Source organism: Solea solea, chromosome 11, assembly GCF_958295425.1.
Source record: "Solea solea chromosome 11, fSolSol10.1, whole genome shotgun sequence".
In the NCBI taxonomy this organism is placed as follows: Eukaryota; Metazoa; Chordata; class Actinopteri; order Pleuronectiformes; family Soleidae; genus Solea; species Solea solea.
In genome coordinates, this window is record NC_081144.1 from 5,805,513 (window position 1) to 5,821,675 (window position 16,163).

Consider the following 16,163-nt stretch of genomic DNA (forward strand, 5'->3'; position numbering starts at 1 on the left):
AAAGTCATAGTATAGTATGTCGTCCAAAAAAGTCATAGTATAGTATGTCGTCTAAAATCAATCAAAAAAGTCATAGTATAGTATGTCGTCCAAAATCTGTCAAAAAAGTCATAGTATAGTATGTCGTCCAAAATCTGTCAAAAAAGTCATAGTATAGTATGTCGTCCAAAATCTGTCAAAAAAGTCATAGTATAGTATGTCGTCCAAAATCTGTCAAAAAAGTCATAGTTTAGTATGTTGTCCAAAATTTGACAAAAAAGTCATAGTATAGTATGTCGTCCAAAATCAGTCAAAAATGTCATAGTATAGTATGTCGTCCAAAATCAGTCAAAAAAGTCATAGTATAGTATGTCGTCCAAAATCAGTCAAAAATGTCATAGTTTAGTATGTCGTCCAAAATTTGACAAAAAAGTCATAGGTTAGTATGTCGTCCAAAATCAGTCAAAAAAGTCATAGTATAGTATGTCGTCCAAAATCTGTCAAAAAAGTCATAGTATAGTATGTCGTCCAAAATCAGTCAAAAATGTCATAGTATAGTATGTCGTCCAAAATCAGTCAAAAAAGTCATAGTATAGTATGTCGTCCAAAATCAGTCAAAAATGTCATAGTATAGTATGTCGTCCAAAATGTGACAAAAAAGTCATAGTTTACTATGTCGTCCAAAATTTGACAAAAAAGTCATAGGTTAGTATGTCGTCCAAAATCACCTAAAAATGTCTTAGTATAGTATGTCGTCCAAAATCAGTCAAAAATGTCATAGTATAGTATGTCGTCCAAAATGACCCAAAATTGTTTTAGTTACCTGTTAGCGGTGGGATTCGAAACAGTGTCCCTTATAGGCTGGTTCTGAATGGGAGCGTCACAAACCACTCAGCCAACTGTAAAAGTGGCATTCTGTCCCAAATTCACCAGAAATGTCATAGTATAGTATGTCGTCCAAAATCAGTCAAAAATGTCATAGTATAGTATGTCGTCCAAAATCAGTCAAAAATGTCATAGTATAGTATGTCGTCCAAAATCAGTCAAAAATGTCATAGTATAGTATGTCGTCCAAAATCAGTCAAAAATGTCATAGTATAGTATGTCGTCCAAAATCAGTCAAAAATGTCATAGTATAGTATGTCGTCCAAAATCAGTCAAAAAAGTCATAGTATAGTATGTCGTCCAAAAAAGTCATAGTATAGTATGTCGTCTAAAATCAATCAAAAAAGTCATAGTATAGTATGTCGTCCAAAATCTGTCAAAAAAGTCATAGTATAGTATGTCGTCCAAAATCTGTCAAAAAAGTCATAGTATAGTATGTCGTCCAAAATCTGTCAAAAAAGTCATAGTATAGTATGTTGTCCAAAATCAGTCAAAAATGTCATAGTATAGTATGTCGTCCAAAATGTGACAAAAAAGTCATAGTTTAGTATGTTGTCCAAAATTTGACAAAAAAGTCATAGGTTAGTATGTCGTCCAAAATCTCCTAAAAATGTCTTAGTATAGTATGTCGTCCAAAATCAGTCAAAAATGTCATAGTATAGTATGTCGTCCAAAATGACCCAAAATTGTTTTAGTTACCTGTAAGCGGTGGGATTTGAAACAGTGTCCCTTATAGGCTGGTTCTGAATGGGAGCGTCACAAACCACTCAGCCAACTGTAAAAGTGGCTTTTTGTCCCAAATTCACCTAAAATGTCATAGTATAGTATGTCGTCCAAAATCAGTCAAAAAAGTCATAGTATAGTATGTCGTCCAAAATCAGTCAAAAATGTCATAGTATAGTATGTCGTCCAAAATCAGTCAAAAATGTCATAGTATAGTATGTCGTCCAAAATCAGTCAAAAAAGTCATAGTATAGTATGTCGTCCAAAATCAGTCAAAAATGTCATAGTATAGTATGTCGTCCAAAATCAGTCAAAAAAGTCATAGTATAGTATGTCGTCCAAAAAAGTCATAGTATAGTATGTCGTCTAAAATCAATCAAAAAAGTCATAGTATAGTATGTCGTCCAAAATCTGTCAAAAAAGTCATAGTATAGTATGTCGTCCAAAATCTGTCAAAAAAGTCATAGTATAGTATGTCGTCCAAAATCTGTCAAAAAAGTCATAGTTTAGTATGTTGTCCAAAATTTGACAAAAAAGTCATAGTATAGTATGTCGTCCAAAATCTGTCAAAAAAGTCATAGTACAGTATGTCGTCCAAAATCTGTCAAAAAAGTCATAGTTTAGTATGTTGTCCAAAATTTGACAAAAAAGTCATAGTATAGTATGTCGTCCAAAATCAGTCAAAAATGTCATAGTATAGTATGTCGTCCAAAATCAGTCAAAAAAGTCATAGTATAGTATGTCGTCCAAAATCAGTCAAAAATGTCATAGTATAGTATGTCGTCCAAAATCTGTCAAAAAAGTCATAGTATAGTATGTCGTCCAAAATCAGTCAAAAATGTCATAGTATAGTATGTCGTCCAAAATCAGTCAAAAAAGTCATAGTATAGTATGTCGTCCAAAATCAGTCAAAAATGTCATAGTATAGTATGTCGTCCAAAATGTGACAAAAAAGTCATAGTTTAGTATGTCGTCCAAAATTTGACAAAAAAGTCATAGGTTAGTATGTCGTCCAAAATCACCTAAAAATGTCTTAGTATAGTATGTCGTCCAAAATCAGTCAAAAATGTTTTAGTTACCTGTAAGCGGTGGGATTCGAAACAGTGTCCCTTATAGGCTGGTTCTGAATGGGAGCGTCACAAACCACTCAGCCAACTGTAAAAGTGGCATTCTGTCCCAATTCACCTGAAATGTCATAGTATAGTATGTCGTCCAAAATCAGTCAAAAATGTCATAGTATAGTATGTCGTCCAAAATCGGTCAAAAATGTCATAGTATAGTATGTCGTCCAAAATCAGTCAAAAAAGTCATAGTATAGTATGTCGTCCAAAATCAGTCAAAAATGTCATAGTATAGTATGTCGTCCAAAATCAGTCAAAAATGTCATAGTATAGTATGTCGTCCAAAATCAGTCAAAAATGTCATAGTATAGTATGTCGTCCAAAATCAGTCAAAAAAGTCATAGTATAGTATGTCGTCCAAAATCTGTCAAAAAAGTCATAGTATAGTATGTCGTCTAAAATCAGTCAAAAAAGTCATAGTATAGTATGTCGTCCAAAATCTGTCAAAAAAGTCATAGTATAGTATGTCGTCCAAAATCTGTCAAAAAAGTCATATTATAGTATGTTGTCCAAAATCAGTCAAAAAAGTCATATTATAGTATGTTGTCCAAAATCAGTCAAAAATGTCATAGTATAGTATGTCGTCCAAAATGTGACAAAAAAGTCATAGTTTAGTATATCGTCCAAAATTTTACAAAAAAGTCATAGTTTAGTATGTCGTCCAAAATGACCCAAAATTGTTTTAGTTACCTGTAAGCGGTGGGATTCGAAACAGTGTCCCTTATAGGCTGGTTCTGAATGGGAGCGTCACAAACCACTCAGCCAACTGTAAAAGTGGCATTCTGTCCCAAATTCACATGAAATGTCATAGTATAGTATGTCGTCCAAAATCTGTCAAAAAAGTCATAGTATAGTATGTTGTCCAAAATCAGTCAAAAATGTCATAGTATAGTATGTCGTCCAAAATGTGACAAAAAAGTCATAGTTTAGTATGTCGTCCAAAATTTGACAAAAAAGTCATAGGTTAGTATGTCGTCCAAAATCAGTCAAAAAAGTCATAGTATAGTATGTCGTCCAAAATCAGTCAAAAAAGTCATAGTATAGTATGTCGTCCAAAATCAGTCAAAAATGTCATAGTATAGTATGTCGTCCAAAATGTGACAAAAAAGTCATAGTTTAGTATGTCGTCCAAAATCAGTCAAAAATGTCATAGTATAGTATGTCGTCCAAAATCGGTCAAAAATGTCATAGTATAGTATGTCGTCCAAAATCAGTCAAAAAAGTTATAGTATAGTATGTCGTCGAAATCAGTCAAAAAAGTCATAGTATAGTATGTCGTCCAAAATCCGTGAAAAAAGTCATAGTATAGTATGTCGTCCAAAATCAGTCAAAAATGTCATAGTATAGTATGTCTATACGACATTTTTACAGTATGTGACAAAAAAGTCATAGGTTAGAAAGTCGTCCAAAATATGACAAAGAAGTCATAGTATAGTTTGTTGTCCAAAATGTGACAAAAAAGTAATACTTTAGTATGTCGTCCAAAATGTGACAAAAAAGTCATAGGTTAGTATATCATCCAAAATGTGACAAAAAAGACATAGGTTAGTATGTCGTCCAAAATGTGACAAAAAAGTCATAGATTAGTATGTCGTGCAAAATTTGACATAAAAGTCATAGGTTAGTATGTTGTCCAAAATTTGACAAAAAACTGATTTTGGACGACAGTATGTCGTTCAAAATCACCCAAAAATGTCATAGTATAGTATGTCGTCCAAAATCAACCAAAAATGTCATAGTATAGTATGTCGTCCAAAAATCAACCATAAATGGCATAGTATAGTATGTCGTCCAAAATCAGTCAAAAATGTAATAGTATAGTATGTCATCCAAAATCAGTCAAAAATGTCATAGTATGTCATCCAAAATCAGTCAAAAAAGTCATAGTATAGTATGTCGTCCAAAATCAGTCAAAAATGTCATAGTATAGTATGTCGTCCAAAATCAATCAAAAAAGTCATAGTATAGTCTGTCGTCCAAAATCAGTCAAAAAAGTTATAGTATAGTATGTCGTCGAAATCAGTCAAAAAAGTCATAGTATAGTATGTCGTCCAAAATCCGTGAAAAAAGTCATAGTATAGTATGTCGTCCAAAATCAGTCAAAAATGTCATAGTATAGTATGTCTATACGACATTTTTACAGTATGTGACAAAAAAGTCATAGGTTAGAAAGTCGTCCAAAATATGACAAAGAAGTCATAGTATAGTTTGTCATCCAAAATGTGACAAAAAAGTAATACTTTAGTATGTCGTCCAAAATGTGACAAAAAAGTCATAGGTTAGTATATCATCCAAAATGTGATAAAAAAGACATAGGTTAGTATGTCGTCCAAAATGTGACAAAAAAGTCATAGATCAGTATGTCGTGCAAAATTTGACATAAAAGTCATAGGTTAGTATGTCGTCCAAAATTTGACAAAAAAGTCATGGGTTAGTATGTCGTCTTAAATGTGACAAAAATGTCATAGTATAGTATGTCGTCCAAAATCAGTCAAAAATGTCATAGTATAGTATGTCGTCCAAAAACAGTCAAAAAAGTCATAGTATAGTATGTCGTCCAAAATTTGACAAAAAAGTCATTGTATAGTTTGTCGTCCAAAATGTGACAAAAAAGTCATAGGTTAGTATGTCGTCCAAAATGTGACAAAAAAAGTCATAGGTTAGTATGTCGTCCAAAATTTTACAAAAAAGTCATACTTTAGTATGTCGTCCAAAATGTTACAAAAAAGTCATAGGTTAGTATGTCGTCCAAAATTTGACAAAAAAGTCATACTTTAGTATGTCGTCCAAAATGTTACAAAAAAGTCATAGGTTAGTATGTCGTCCAAAATTTGACAAAAAAGTCATAGGTTAGTATGTCGTCCAAGACGCCCAAAAAGACACAAAAGTCATAGTATAGTAAGACGTCCAAAAAGACACAAAAAGTCATAGTATAGTAAGACGTCCAAAAAAACACAAAAAAGTCACAGTATAGTAAGGCACACACAAATTATGAAATACTAAATCGAAATGATGACTTAGTGTCTCATAATTGTAACATGGAAATGCATTCTTCTTTCCTCTGATGATTATGTTCCAGAGATGGGGAGGACGTGGGTGGATTCACGTCATGACGTCGTCTCTCGTAGCCTATGAGGGATCGGCGCATGAAATCGGGACGAGTCGATTTGATGTGAAGAAATGTCTAATAACTGGAAAACCCAGTGGACATACTTTTCTTTGAGACATTTAAATCTGGGAGTCGAAGTGGACACATCATCGTCATCATCATGATGAGGGGCCTGTCCGTTTCCTGCTACACCAGCACTGCAGTGGACGCTTGCAGTGTTTGGTCTCCACGGATCCGTCATTGGAGTGAGGCACGGATGTTCCGTGGACGTGGGGGGATGAGATTAAACTGCTGCTGAATGAAGACATACACATACGCGCATCTGGAGCTGGAGACAGCGGAATGTCCTTCACTTCAGAGGAGAGCGTCGTCTCTGTGTGATGCAGCTTGCTTTATTCGAGTCTTATTAATGATAGAAATGAGATTACAGGTCATGAATCGCAATGGCGCCCACGGAGGCGCGTGAAATTATGTGGGGTTTTTTTGTTTGTTTTTTTGATTGTGTGTTTGTGTCAGATTAATAACTCGGGATTACCACTCCTCGTGTTCACAGCGGACCTTGATTTATTAGCCATACAATTAAGGCACGCGGTGAATGCCAAGAGAGGGATCACACTCTCTGCTCTTCATCCTGTGAAGATCATTCATGAAGATGAAGGTGATGAAGATGATGCAGAGTAACACTGTAACACATGCAGCAGCAGCAGCAGCAGCTCAGGCCTGAACAAAGACTGCTCCTGCTGCTGCTGCTGCAGCTTCACTAAATGTGGCCTCACTGTGGAGGCAGATTATTATTGTTATCATCATTTTTGAGATTTTAACATTTTAAACCATATATAAACTGTGTGTTTCTGTGGCGTATTTGCAGGATAAATTTCCTCGACTGACCCTAATTCAATGTTTCTCCTGAAAGAAAGCAGCCATCACTGAAATGAGAGGTCTTTGGACAGGGCCGGTCCAAGCCTTTATGGGGCCTTACGATGAATTTGATATGTGGTGCTTGACTATTATGGATACATATGTAACATTGCATTAATTATAGTTGTATTATTTACACCAAACCAGTGTTTCCATGAGGAACAGTACCAAAATAACTGCCCCCAACCGTCCCATTTTTCAGTAACCTCCCCTTGGGGTACCAGAGTAATGGTATGGTACAGTGCAGGTCGAGCTAGACACACCATTGATTGGGCGACAGAAAAGCGTCACTCCCCTGTGACTGGTGTTTCTTCAAACGCAGTCTATTCTCATACAACACTTGACAGCCCCAAACCAGCTTCTGCGTCATTGTTTGATGTTGTTGCTGCACTGGTACAATGTCACGCTTACGTATCTCGCTGACACAGCCATCGAGTGCAACTAAATGTAGTTCTGACCAAGGTTTTACCGTTCTAAACCGTACTGAACTGTGCCATTATGGAAACACTGCATTAGAGGGCAGTAAAATAGGATTAGTAAATTAGTAAAATGTATTAATTATTAGTAATTACTTTCTCGTTCATTCAGAGTGAAGCACTAAAGTGTGGTGATACTAAACTTGAATTAGTTGTTTTTTTAAAACACAGGAACTAATGAGCAACCGTCGCCTACAAATTAAAACCAAATAAGTTATTTAGATATCTAAATATATCTACATTTCTCTGTTATGGTATGTTTATTTTTTCTTCCACATAAGCAGCTGTTTATTTGCTTATGCCGTGGACTGGCACTGCCTTTAGTTGATCAAATGAAACTTGCTGTAAATGATTACATTAATGATTGATTTGGGTGTTAACAGATAAAGCAAATACTGCTTCTTCAATTTCACCACTATAATCTTTTGGTTTTAGATTCTTATCATTCTTTTTGCAACATTGCTTGCTCATTTAAATGTTATATTGTCAGTGTAATAATTATTCAACTTGATTTATTGTTTTAAATGTACTTGTCTGGTTTGATGATTAAATAAGTTTAAATTTTTCCATTTGGAGATTTGTTTTTCTGTGACAATAACCAATCTATTTCAATGTGTTCGCTGGTCATGGAGGGAAAAGCAATTACAATATCCTAACTAGGGCTGAAATGATTACTCTTTTATTAATTAATTACTAATTTAATCTCCAACTCGTTTGTTATTTAAAGAACTAAAACCAGTTTCTGTGATTCTTCAGCTTCTTTAATGTGATTTTTTTCTGGTTTCTTTGCTCCATATAACAAAGAAATCATTATTTTGTGTACAAAACAAGACATTTGAGAGCATTATCATTTCCAGGTTTGACAAACACTGATTAATATTTTTCATAATGCATGTTGTCATATGGCACTATACAAACAAAATTAAATTGAATATATCGAGTCATTTTGTGTTAAATAAAGTTTAAACAATTTGCAGATGCCATGACAGTATAATGATAGTGGGGCAATAAAAGAAAAATGGTTATCAGGTTATTTTTTTAAAGTAAAAACAAAGCTTTCTTGGCAGATTTTTGATTTGAATCATACATAATCTTTTTTGATCCTTTCTCAGCATCCCAGTGACAGCAATAATGAAAAATACAAACAGGTAATAATATCTTTAATAATGAACATGATCAAATCTAAGAATGTGACAGTGACCTCTGACACAATGGATATTTAATTCAGGGGTGACTTAAAACTTTTTTTTTTCCTTGAATAAATTTTCTATATTCCAATACCGTAATATAACTCTGATTGCTCCACAGTCGTACTCCCTTGTTTCTTTCACTCCAGCATACATACACATACACACAATACAGCAAGCAATTAAAAAAAAGAAAGAAGAAGTCACAAACGTATACCATAATAGGCTAGTCTCTGGGTGTTCATACACTTGACAATAAATCGGTTAAATATAATGCTACAGTTAACATTTTGAGGCGATCTTAGTTAGAAATGCCGGTACATTAAAGCTTACATTTTCGTGGGGGATGACGTGGAAAGGTTATAGCAATGAAAATGCTGAGATCAATATGATGTTAAGAAAGAACAAAAAAAAAGCAAAGAACCAAAAGGACAGGCCTGGCTTTGAGTTTTAAAAGCAGTACATGCTACATTTCCTTCAGAATCTCACGGACAGACGCTCTGTTGGAGCAGATGGGAACAGAGGGGGAAATCAAAGTCACTGGATTAGGGAAACGGAAAACAAACTGTAAGCGATACAGATTATGTGAATTTCATTCCTTTAGATAAAAAAAAAAAGGGGGGGGGGACTGTCTTTTTGAGCTTTTGTTAACTGGACATCTTTTCCCTGAATGTCTAGCTGACGAGTTTTAAAGTACAGTGTTAAGGAGAAACAAAGTCATTTATTCTACTGCTTAAAAGAAATGTTAAGGCTCCAATCTGAGAAAAAATAAAATCTAAATTTTCTGCACCTTAATGTTACACTGATATCAATTAGAAGCAAGTTGGTCTTTTTTTTTTCTCTTCAAAATACTAACACTTATGCTTTTCTACGGTCACAACCTTGCACATTTAGGCCTATGCATACAGAAACTCTCAGTGTCACATTCCTCTACCAAGGTAGAACAGCCCAGACATGAAAACATAAGAGGGCCGTCATAGAAGTGTCTTTCCTTCTAATAATATAAAATACAACTGGCCACAAACAGATAGCAGACATTTGTCAATTAAGTGTTGTTCACTCATTAAGATTAACCAATACAAGCACTTTAACATTTCTCCAACACACACACCACAAAGTGAACAGTCACTGAATATCAGCAGCATGTTGTCAAGAGATTTTCAAAACAGACGTGCAGATATTTATATTAAGTTTAAGAATGCAAGTTCTGGGGGGAGCGATAGAGATTTAAAAGGCTAAAAAAACCAAAACAGAACAGGAAAATAATATATATTATTAAAGCGATTCACCTGGTGGAACTAGCTTCATCCCTGCACTCATCTTAAAGTTTGGGAACCAGGAGCAATGTGGCTCAAATGTTTTGACATGGGCCAAAGTCAAAATAATTAAATAGAAAAACATATTAGTTTTCAATTTCTATATGTCCGTGTGTTAACTTTTTAAATCTTTAAATTTTAGTATGTCCATCCGAGTACAACCACTGATCGAAGCTTTCAGAAGTCGTCTTCTTACGTTTACTTCTGACGATCCTGAGTGGAGGAGAAAAACAAGAACAGGGTTTTATAATCGTACAACTATCACTAAAATATTCACATGATACATCAAACAGGCTAAAGAGAGAGAAGTAACTTTACCTGATCGATTCTGGATCGGTTCTGTATTGGGGCAGGCTCATAGCCCTGTTAAAACAATCAGAATGAGAAATTAAAACATAAATCAAAGCCTCATTAAATGTTAAAGGTTTGTCATGTAAAAATATAACAAATACAGAGCTGATTAGGTGTAATACATTTTTTTAAGCGATAGATCAGCTTGAGGTACTGGCACAGTCATATGGCGTTTCCACAAAGTGGAACATTTCAGTTCGGTACATATTAAAATATTACATTTTTTTTTGCTTTTCCATTAAGAATACCAAAATATGCAGCCCCAACCGTTCAATTTTTCAGTACCAGAGCATTAGCACGGTAGGGGTGGAGCTAGACCCACATCAGTGAGCTGAGCCACAGAAAGTGTCACCCTTGCAACCGGTGTTTCTTCAACACCTGCAGTCTATTCTCATACAAAGCTTGACGTCTTGTTGAGACAAACAGCCACAAACTGAGCAGAAAAAAACGAGCTGCTGATGTCATCCACCGTTGTCTGTTGTGTCACATCCGATGTTGTTGTTCATCGTCACGTGTCAGGCCCCGTATCTCGCCGACACAGCCATCGGGCACAGTGCACACCTTGAGAACAGAACCAAGTAAAAGGTACTGTTCACAGTCAAAACGCAAGCCTGAAACAAGGGCTTTACCGTACTTAGCTCCCCTAAGTTAAGTTATATGATATCTTAAGAAAACCTTAGCCACTTTATGTCAACATTAGACAGTCTTTTCTGACTGGGGGAGAAGTCTGATTTTGCTTTGTAAACCACTCACTGCACCAAAGTCCACAGAGAAAATCAGCCATTATACCTATCAGCACAGAAGTTGATGATTCACTGCTGCCCCCATCAGTTCAAATGTGTTATTTCATGACTTAAAATCAGTTTAACCCAAGTGACACCACCATACCAAACTAGGCAGCAATAGACCAGCAGTACTTCAAGAGCTAGAATGCAGATTTTGGTGCAGGAGAGTGAGTGGTTTACAAATTTGAGTTTACAGTCGAGATAAATTGACTAACAAATTCTCAAGATACTGTGGAATTTAGGTGTGAGGTGATGAGTATTAAGTGAACCTTAAGTTGCTAAAATATTTTTTTCTTGTGTTGCAGCGGTCAGCCATGTGATCAGGGAGAACACCATGCCAGTCTTATGGTTGCCCTCATACAAACATACCTAAAAGAAACTATCACTTTAAATACTTGAACTTCCATCTGATGCTTAAATCAATAATGAAAACAAAGGATAGAAATCTGCTTACAAATAAGCAACTGAATGAATATATCGATATTTTTTTTACTGTTTGTTATTGCCTTTTGAAAAATAACTTGAAACCACACCTTGCTATGACGATTACATATTGTATTCAGTCATTATTATATCACACACAATTATAAAATGAATTGTACTAGTTCAATCCAATTATATTATTTTGAACTTTAATCAGTCTAGAGGAGGTTTCTGAGAAAGTATTAAACCTGTAAAGGGCACTGCATTGTAACAGGTGAAAATTAAGGATACTATTAATACTAATAATTTATTTCTAATACATATTTTACTTTCTCTAACTCGTATGCGTAAACTCATAAGGGTAAAATCTCAAAGAAATGTCTACCTTTTTCACCACCTCCTCCTCCTCCTGCTTCTTCTCATAGTGGGAGAAGTCATCAAAGATGGAGGTGGTGTGTTTGTACTGGGCAATAATCTTGAGCACCTGCTTCGCCTTCTCCAAAGGAACCTCTTGAGTGTCACGAGAGTTGGTCACTGGCTTGTTGTCATTGTTTTCCAGGCGAATGTGTCGCAGCTGGCTATTAGGCACGTCCTTAACAAACAACCAGTTCACATCAAACTTGCCCTTCCACTTGTCCTGCGCCCAAACACCAGCACTGGTGCCATAGTCCACAGGTGAGCGCATCTCCGCCACACCGCAGAAATGGCCGCTGCCATTGACACTGAACAACAAATAGACAGGGCCTTTTGAGTTCATCACTCTGAAGGCTGAGTCCAAACGCTTGTTTCCATGCTCTGTGCTGCACCAGATTGAATACTTGATGGAGCGGTGGATGTCGTCCTCGGAGTAGCTCTTGATGATGAACACGCGACCGTTCTTCAGGTTCCAGTCAAACTCCTTAGGGTTATAGCTATGGGCCGCTCGTAGCTTCTCCAGCACAGGGTGAGACTCCAATCCTGGCTCTGGAAGCAATCCCACTCCACCTCCGTTACCGATGCCGCCACCATTAGAGGAGCCACTGCTATCCAAGCTTCCACCACCATAGCACAAGTTGCGGTTGCGTGGGGCAACCCATCGGGTCTGAGGTGTTGGAGCAGAGTTGTGGTTGTGATAAGGCTGTGGAGGGGGTGGAGGACCCTGCATGGTCATCTGCTGCACCAGGGACTGGGCAGACTGTATGGATTGTTGAAGGGGAGGGAGGAGACTGGGAGCATGGGAGTGAAGCTGTGGCTGGTGCTGTTGATGGTGGTGGTGATGGTGGTGGTGATGTGGCAAAGGAGGGGCTATCTTGGGAGCAGTCCCTTTATTATCCCATGAATCAATGTCCATGTTGTGTTTAATGGTGGGTGGAGGCAGACTTCCTCCAGGTATAGGTGTGCCGGGTTTGTTCTTGGTCTTTTGCTGCTGCAGCTTGGCAGGTTTACTCGCAATAGCAGCCCACGATGTAGGTTTTGGAGGGGGCATTCCGATTGGCGTCCCACCATTGCCAGCAGCAACAGCTGCAGCTACGCTGCCACCTCCACCAATCACAGAGCCTGCACCTTTCACACCCGAGCCACTTCCTGTCACATCCCCACCTATCTTTAGGCCCAGCATGCCCTGCTCTAGGCTGTTCATACCTGGAGCCTTGCTCAAGGTGTCACTATGGAAACCTGTCTGGCCATCTGGGACTAAGGTGCCCCCTAGAGAGCTAGGAGGGTAACTGTAACTCCCTCCATAGGCTGAGCTCTGAGTCTGTTGGCCCTGAGAACCACTGGTGCCCCATGCAGAGAAGGCCGGATTCTCTGGGAAAAAATTAAACCTGTGAGGATAGATGCTGCTGCTGAGCCCTCCTGGCTGCCCAAACACTGTGTCGTGCATGAAGTGATGGTCTCCATTGCTGAGGGGGGCATAGGGTGTCAGGTAGGGAATTGGTGGATCACCTCCTGTTGACCAAGGAGCTTCACTGAGAGGGTAGGGAAATCCAATGGAGGGGGCATAGTAGCTGGATAGGTATGGGTCCGTCATGGACTGATAACTGTTATTCTACAAACAGACACAGAGTAAAGATAAGTTGTTAGGGCAACATAATGCAGGAAAAGCAAGAAATAACTAATTAAAATTCAGAGGTGTTTCCCACCTGGTTGGACTGGCCGGTGAGATAGGGCTCAAAGTCATTGTCATGGACTGTGTCCTTCTGGTGGAGGGAGCCATTCTGCACTGAAACTGGAAAGGCTGCAATGAAATCAAATCAATGACAAAGCTGCATGTCAGAATTCACCATATTTTCAACCTACTGGTGCAAAAATCTATTATGGAGCCTAAAATATGAGCATTAGAGGGAAAATCCTGCTTATGATGCCTCAACTGTGAGGTGTGTACCACCAGCACATACTGTATAAAACTGAAAAGCAACTGGGGTATTAAAAATACAATCGATAAACATGAATGGTGGACAGTAAAGTCTTCAAATAGATAGTGTTTAATAGACCATGTGAATGACTGTTAAATGTAATGTGGATACTATTATATAATGTAATAAAACCACATTGCTTTTATACAGTTTTAGACCTTCTGTTTGGACATAAAAATTAAGACAGTATTGCACAAAAGTTATAAGACGTTTAATTTCCTATCCATCATTGAAGCTGTAGATTCTTTCTGCAGGGAGAAAATAAGCCAACACATTTTGTATGCACACCCACAATTATAAAAAAAACTACCCTTTGTGGCAGAATGAACAAGGATTCCTACAACCAGTAGTGAGGCCCTAGCAGAGCCCTGGCCACAGCATTATAACGTCAGTAGTTTTATACAACAAAACAGCCTTAATGCAGGTTCTGCAAATTGTTTGGAACAAGCCAACAGTGTACTTGGCAAATGTGTTATGTTAAAAGCATCTTTGTTCCATTTATAGAGCCGTAATGTTACATGAGATTTTAGCAGAGATGCCCAAGAGTATTTTGAAATATTATGAGAGCAAAACGGTCTCAATTCTGTTGTGGACCTGAGACAGTATCACATGATAGGTCTTCCTGGCAAAAACTAGTTTTGTTTCAGGTGCATTGGAGCAGGAACTACAGATACCACTGTCGGATGCTTACCCATTATAATATGGGCTCAGCTTGATGCATCTAAAGATCTAAATCAGATGTAGAAGAAAAATGGCAAGACAGAGAGAGAGAGAGAGAGAGAGACAGACAGACAGGCAGAGATTATGAAATTTTGGATGCTCCATTAGCTTTTGTATCTATGGTGTGGAAGCATTACGCTTTTACCAAGACGAAAATTAGAAAAAGTGGCAGACAAATATAACAGCTATATGCAGACACTGGCAGACTGCGGTGACAAAAACGTTGAGGAATGTGAGTAATATGAGAGGCCACCTGGCAAATTGTCACCCCCAAAGATTAGAAAAGATGTGCCGAAAAAATCCAACCAGGCCAAAATAATCTTCTAAATCTAAACAAACCCACTTCATCATAACAGCATGATGGCTCAACATCTATCATTTAATGAATAAAAAATTGCCATAATCTGCGGTGGAAAACAAAGGTTACAGGTGAGAAGTAAACACGCTGAAGCTATAGTTATAAATCCCACAACGGACCAACTAGTCAAAGCTCTCTACAAAGAGACAAGGCTTAAGTTTCACAGAGCCTCAAGCAGTCAGAGTTCATCATGCTCACCACAGAAGGGCGGACTTTACGTGCAACTCTGAGCTTTATGTCTATCACAGTTCCAAGAAACTACTCATACCATGGGCAAGTAGCTGCGGGTGTTATCATATGATGCGATTTTGATATTATTACATCACTAGCTGCTGGTTATGCAGAGTGGTTGCTGTAATGATTTATGCCCCCATATCATTACACGGGGATGTGGAGAGGTACACCAACAATGTTTTCTTACCTTTACTTGCATCTTGTCCTTTCGATGTCTGGATTGTCATATTCGATGGATGAATGCATGTGAAAGGAGGAAGACAAGAAGAAAGCTTTGCATGGGTTATCCACAGCATTACACAGATGTATTCAGAAAATTATTTATACATATATGTACACACACACACATATATATATATATACAAAAATACACATGGACACAAATAGGCCACTAGCACCGAGCGTTGCTGTGTTATGGTAGATAGCCAGACGAATCAGTGGTGCAGGCCTTCGTTATTGACCAGTTTTCCAGCTAACCTCAGGTGGCTAACTAGCTGACTAGCTGCCAGCGGTGGCATCGTCTTCCAGGAGTGGGAAGCGCACACAGCGCACAGTTCGTTTTCCCAACGGAAAACGACAACCAGCCCCTGAGCGTGTGGCCTCCCTGCTTACCTGAGGGTCGATACTGGCCGCAGACATCATTCATCCACCTGGTGTTGTGGTTGAAGCCTGGCAAGACGTTCAGAGTGTCCGCCGTGTGTGCGGCTAATAGCCGGAGAAGCTGCTCCGCGCTACTTTGCTAACAGTTAAGTACAGTTAGCAACCGCCGTTGGCCGGTGACTCTGCTCGGGCAGCGGACAGTTTGTTTATGGTCGTAGCGCTGCTGCAACTCCACGCTGTCCCGTCCACATGAACCCAGAGAGACGTTTATCCGCTTCGACCCCCCTTCACCGTTACACTAAAATCCGACCAGCCTCAGTGGCCCTGCTCACTTGCCCCAATGGCAGCTTCATCCGGGGTCTTAGAGGCGGAAGTGACGTTGGTGACGTTGAAGACGCGTCCGCTGCTACCTAGCAGCAGCATTGCTGTGGCAATATGTAGCTTTATTTAAGTGTCACGTAAACACGCTTTCTGTTGTATTAAGGCAATTCAATTTAGATTTCCTGCTAAATGAAAATCTAAGTAGTCAAAATAACACAATTTAACATCATCATTCAATATGTAAGGTGTATTAATTTGAGTTTC

General features: G+C 38.0%; 1 protein-coding gene across 2 annotated transcripts; it reads right to left on the reverse strand.

Moving 5' to 3' along the window:
- Positions 1–8,354: 8,354 nt before the first annotated feature.
- ythdf1 (YTH N6-methyladenosine RNA binding protein F1) lies at positions 8,355–15,943 on the reverse strand. Of its 2 annotated transcripts, XR_009241734.1 has the most exons (7): positions 15,591–15,943; positions 15,166–15,193; positions 13,394–13,488; positions 11,659–13,299; positions 10,535–10,626; positions 10,033–10,077; positions 8,355–9,927 (listed from the first exon to the last, which is right to left on the reverse strand). XR_009241734.1 is itself a non-coding variant. In XM_058643235.1 (6 exons), exons 1-6 carry the CDS (start codon positions 15,618–15,620, stop codon positions 9,913–9,915), a joined length of 1,854 nt encoding a protein of 617 aa, XP_058499218.1. In that variant the 5' UTR covers positions 15,621–15,943; the 3' UTR covers positions 8,355–9,912. The 2 variants fall into 2 exon arrangements, 1 of the variants encoding a protein (XP_058499218.1); XM_058643235.1 differs by lacking the exon at positions 10,535–10,626.
- Between the last annotated feature and the right edge of the window lie 220 nt (positions 15,944–16,163).

What these genes read in the sequence shown, in the direction of transcription:
- ythdf1 (XM_058643235.1), bottom strand. Translation starts at nt 15,620, where the DNA reads ATGATGTCTGCGGCCAGTATCGACCCTCAG. An exon ending in TCACCGGCCAGTCCAACCAG is followed by an intron (nt 13,300 to 13,393) that starts GTGGGAAACACC and finishes GTCTGTTTGTAG; the next exon opens with AATAACAGTTATCAGTCCAT. An exon ending in AGGAGGAGGTGGTGAAAAAG is followed by an intron (nt 10,078 to 11,658) that starts GTAGACATTTCT and finishes TTGTTTTAACAG; the next exon opens with GGCTATGAGCCTGCCCCAAT.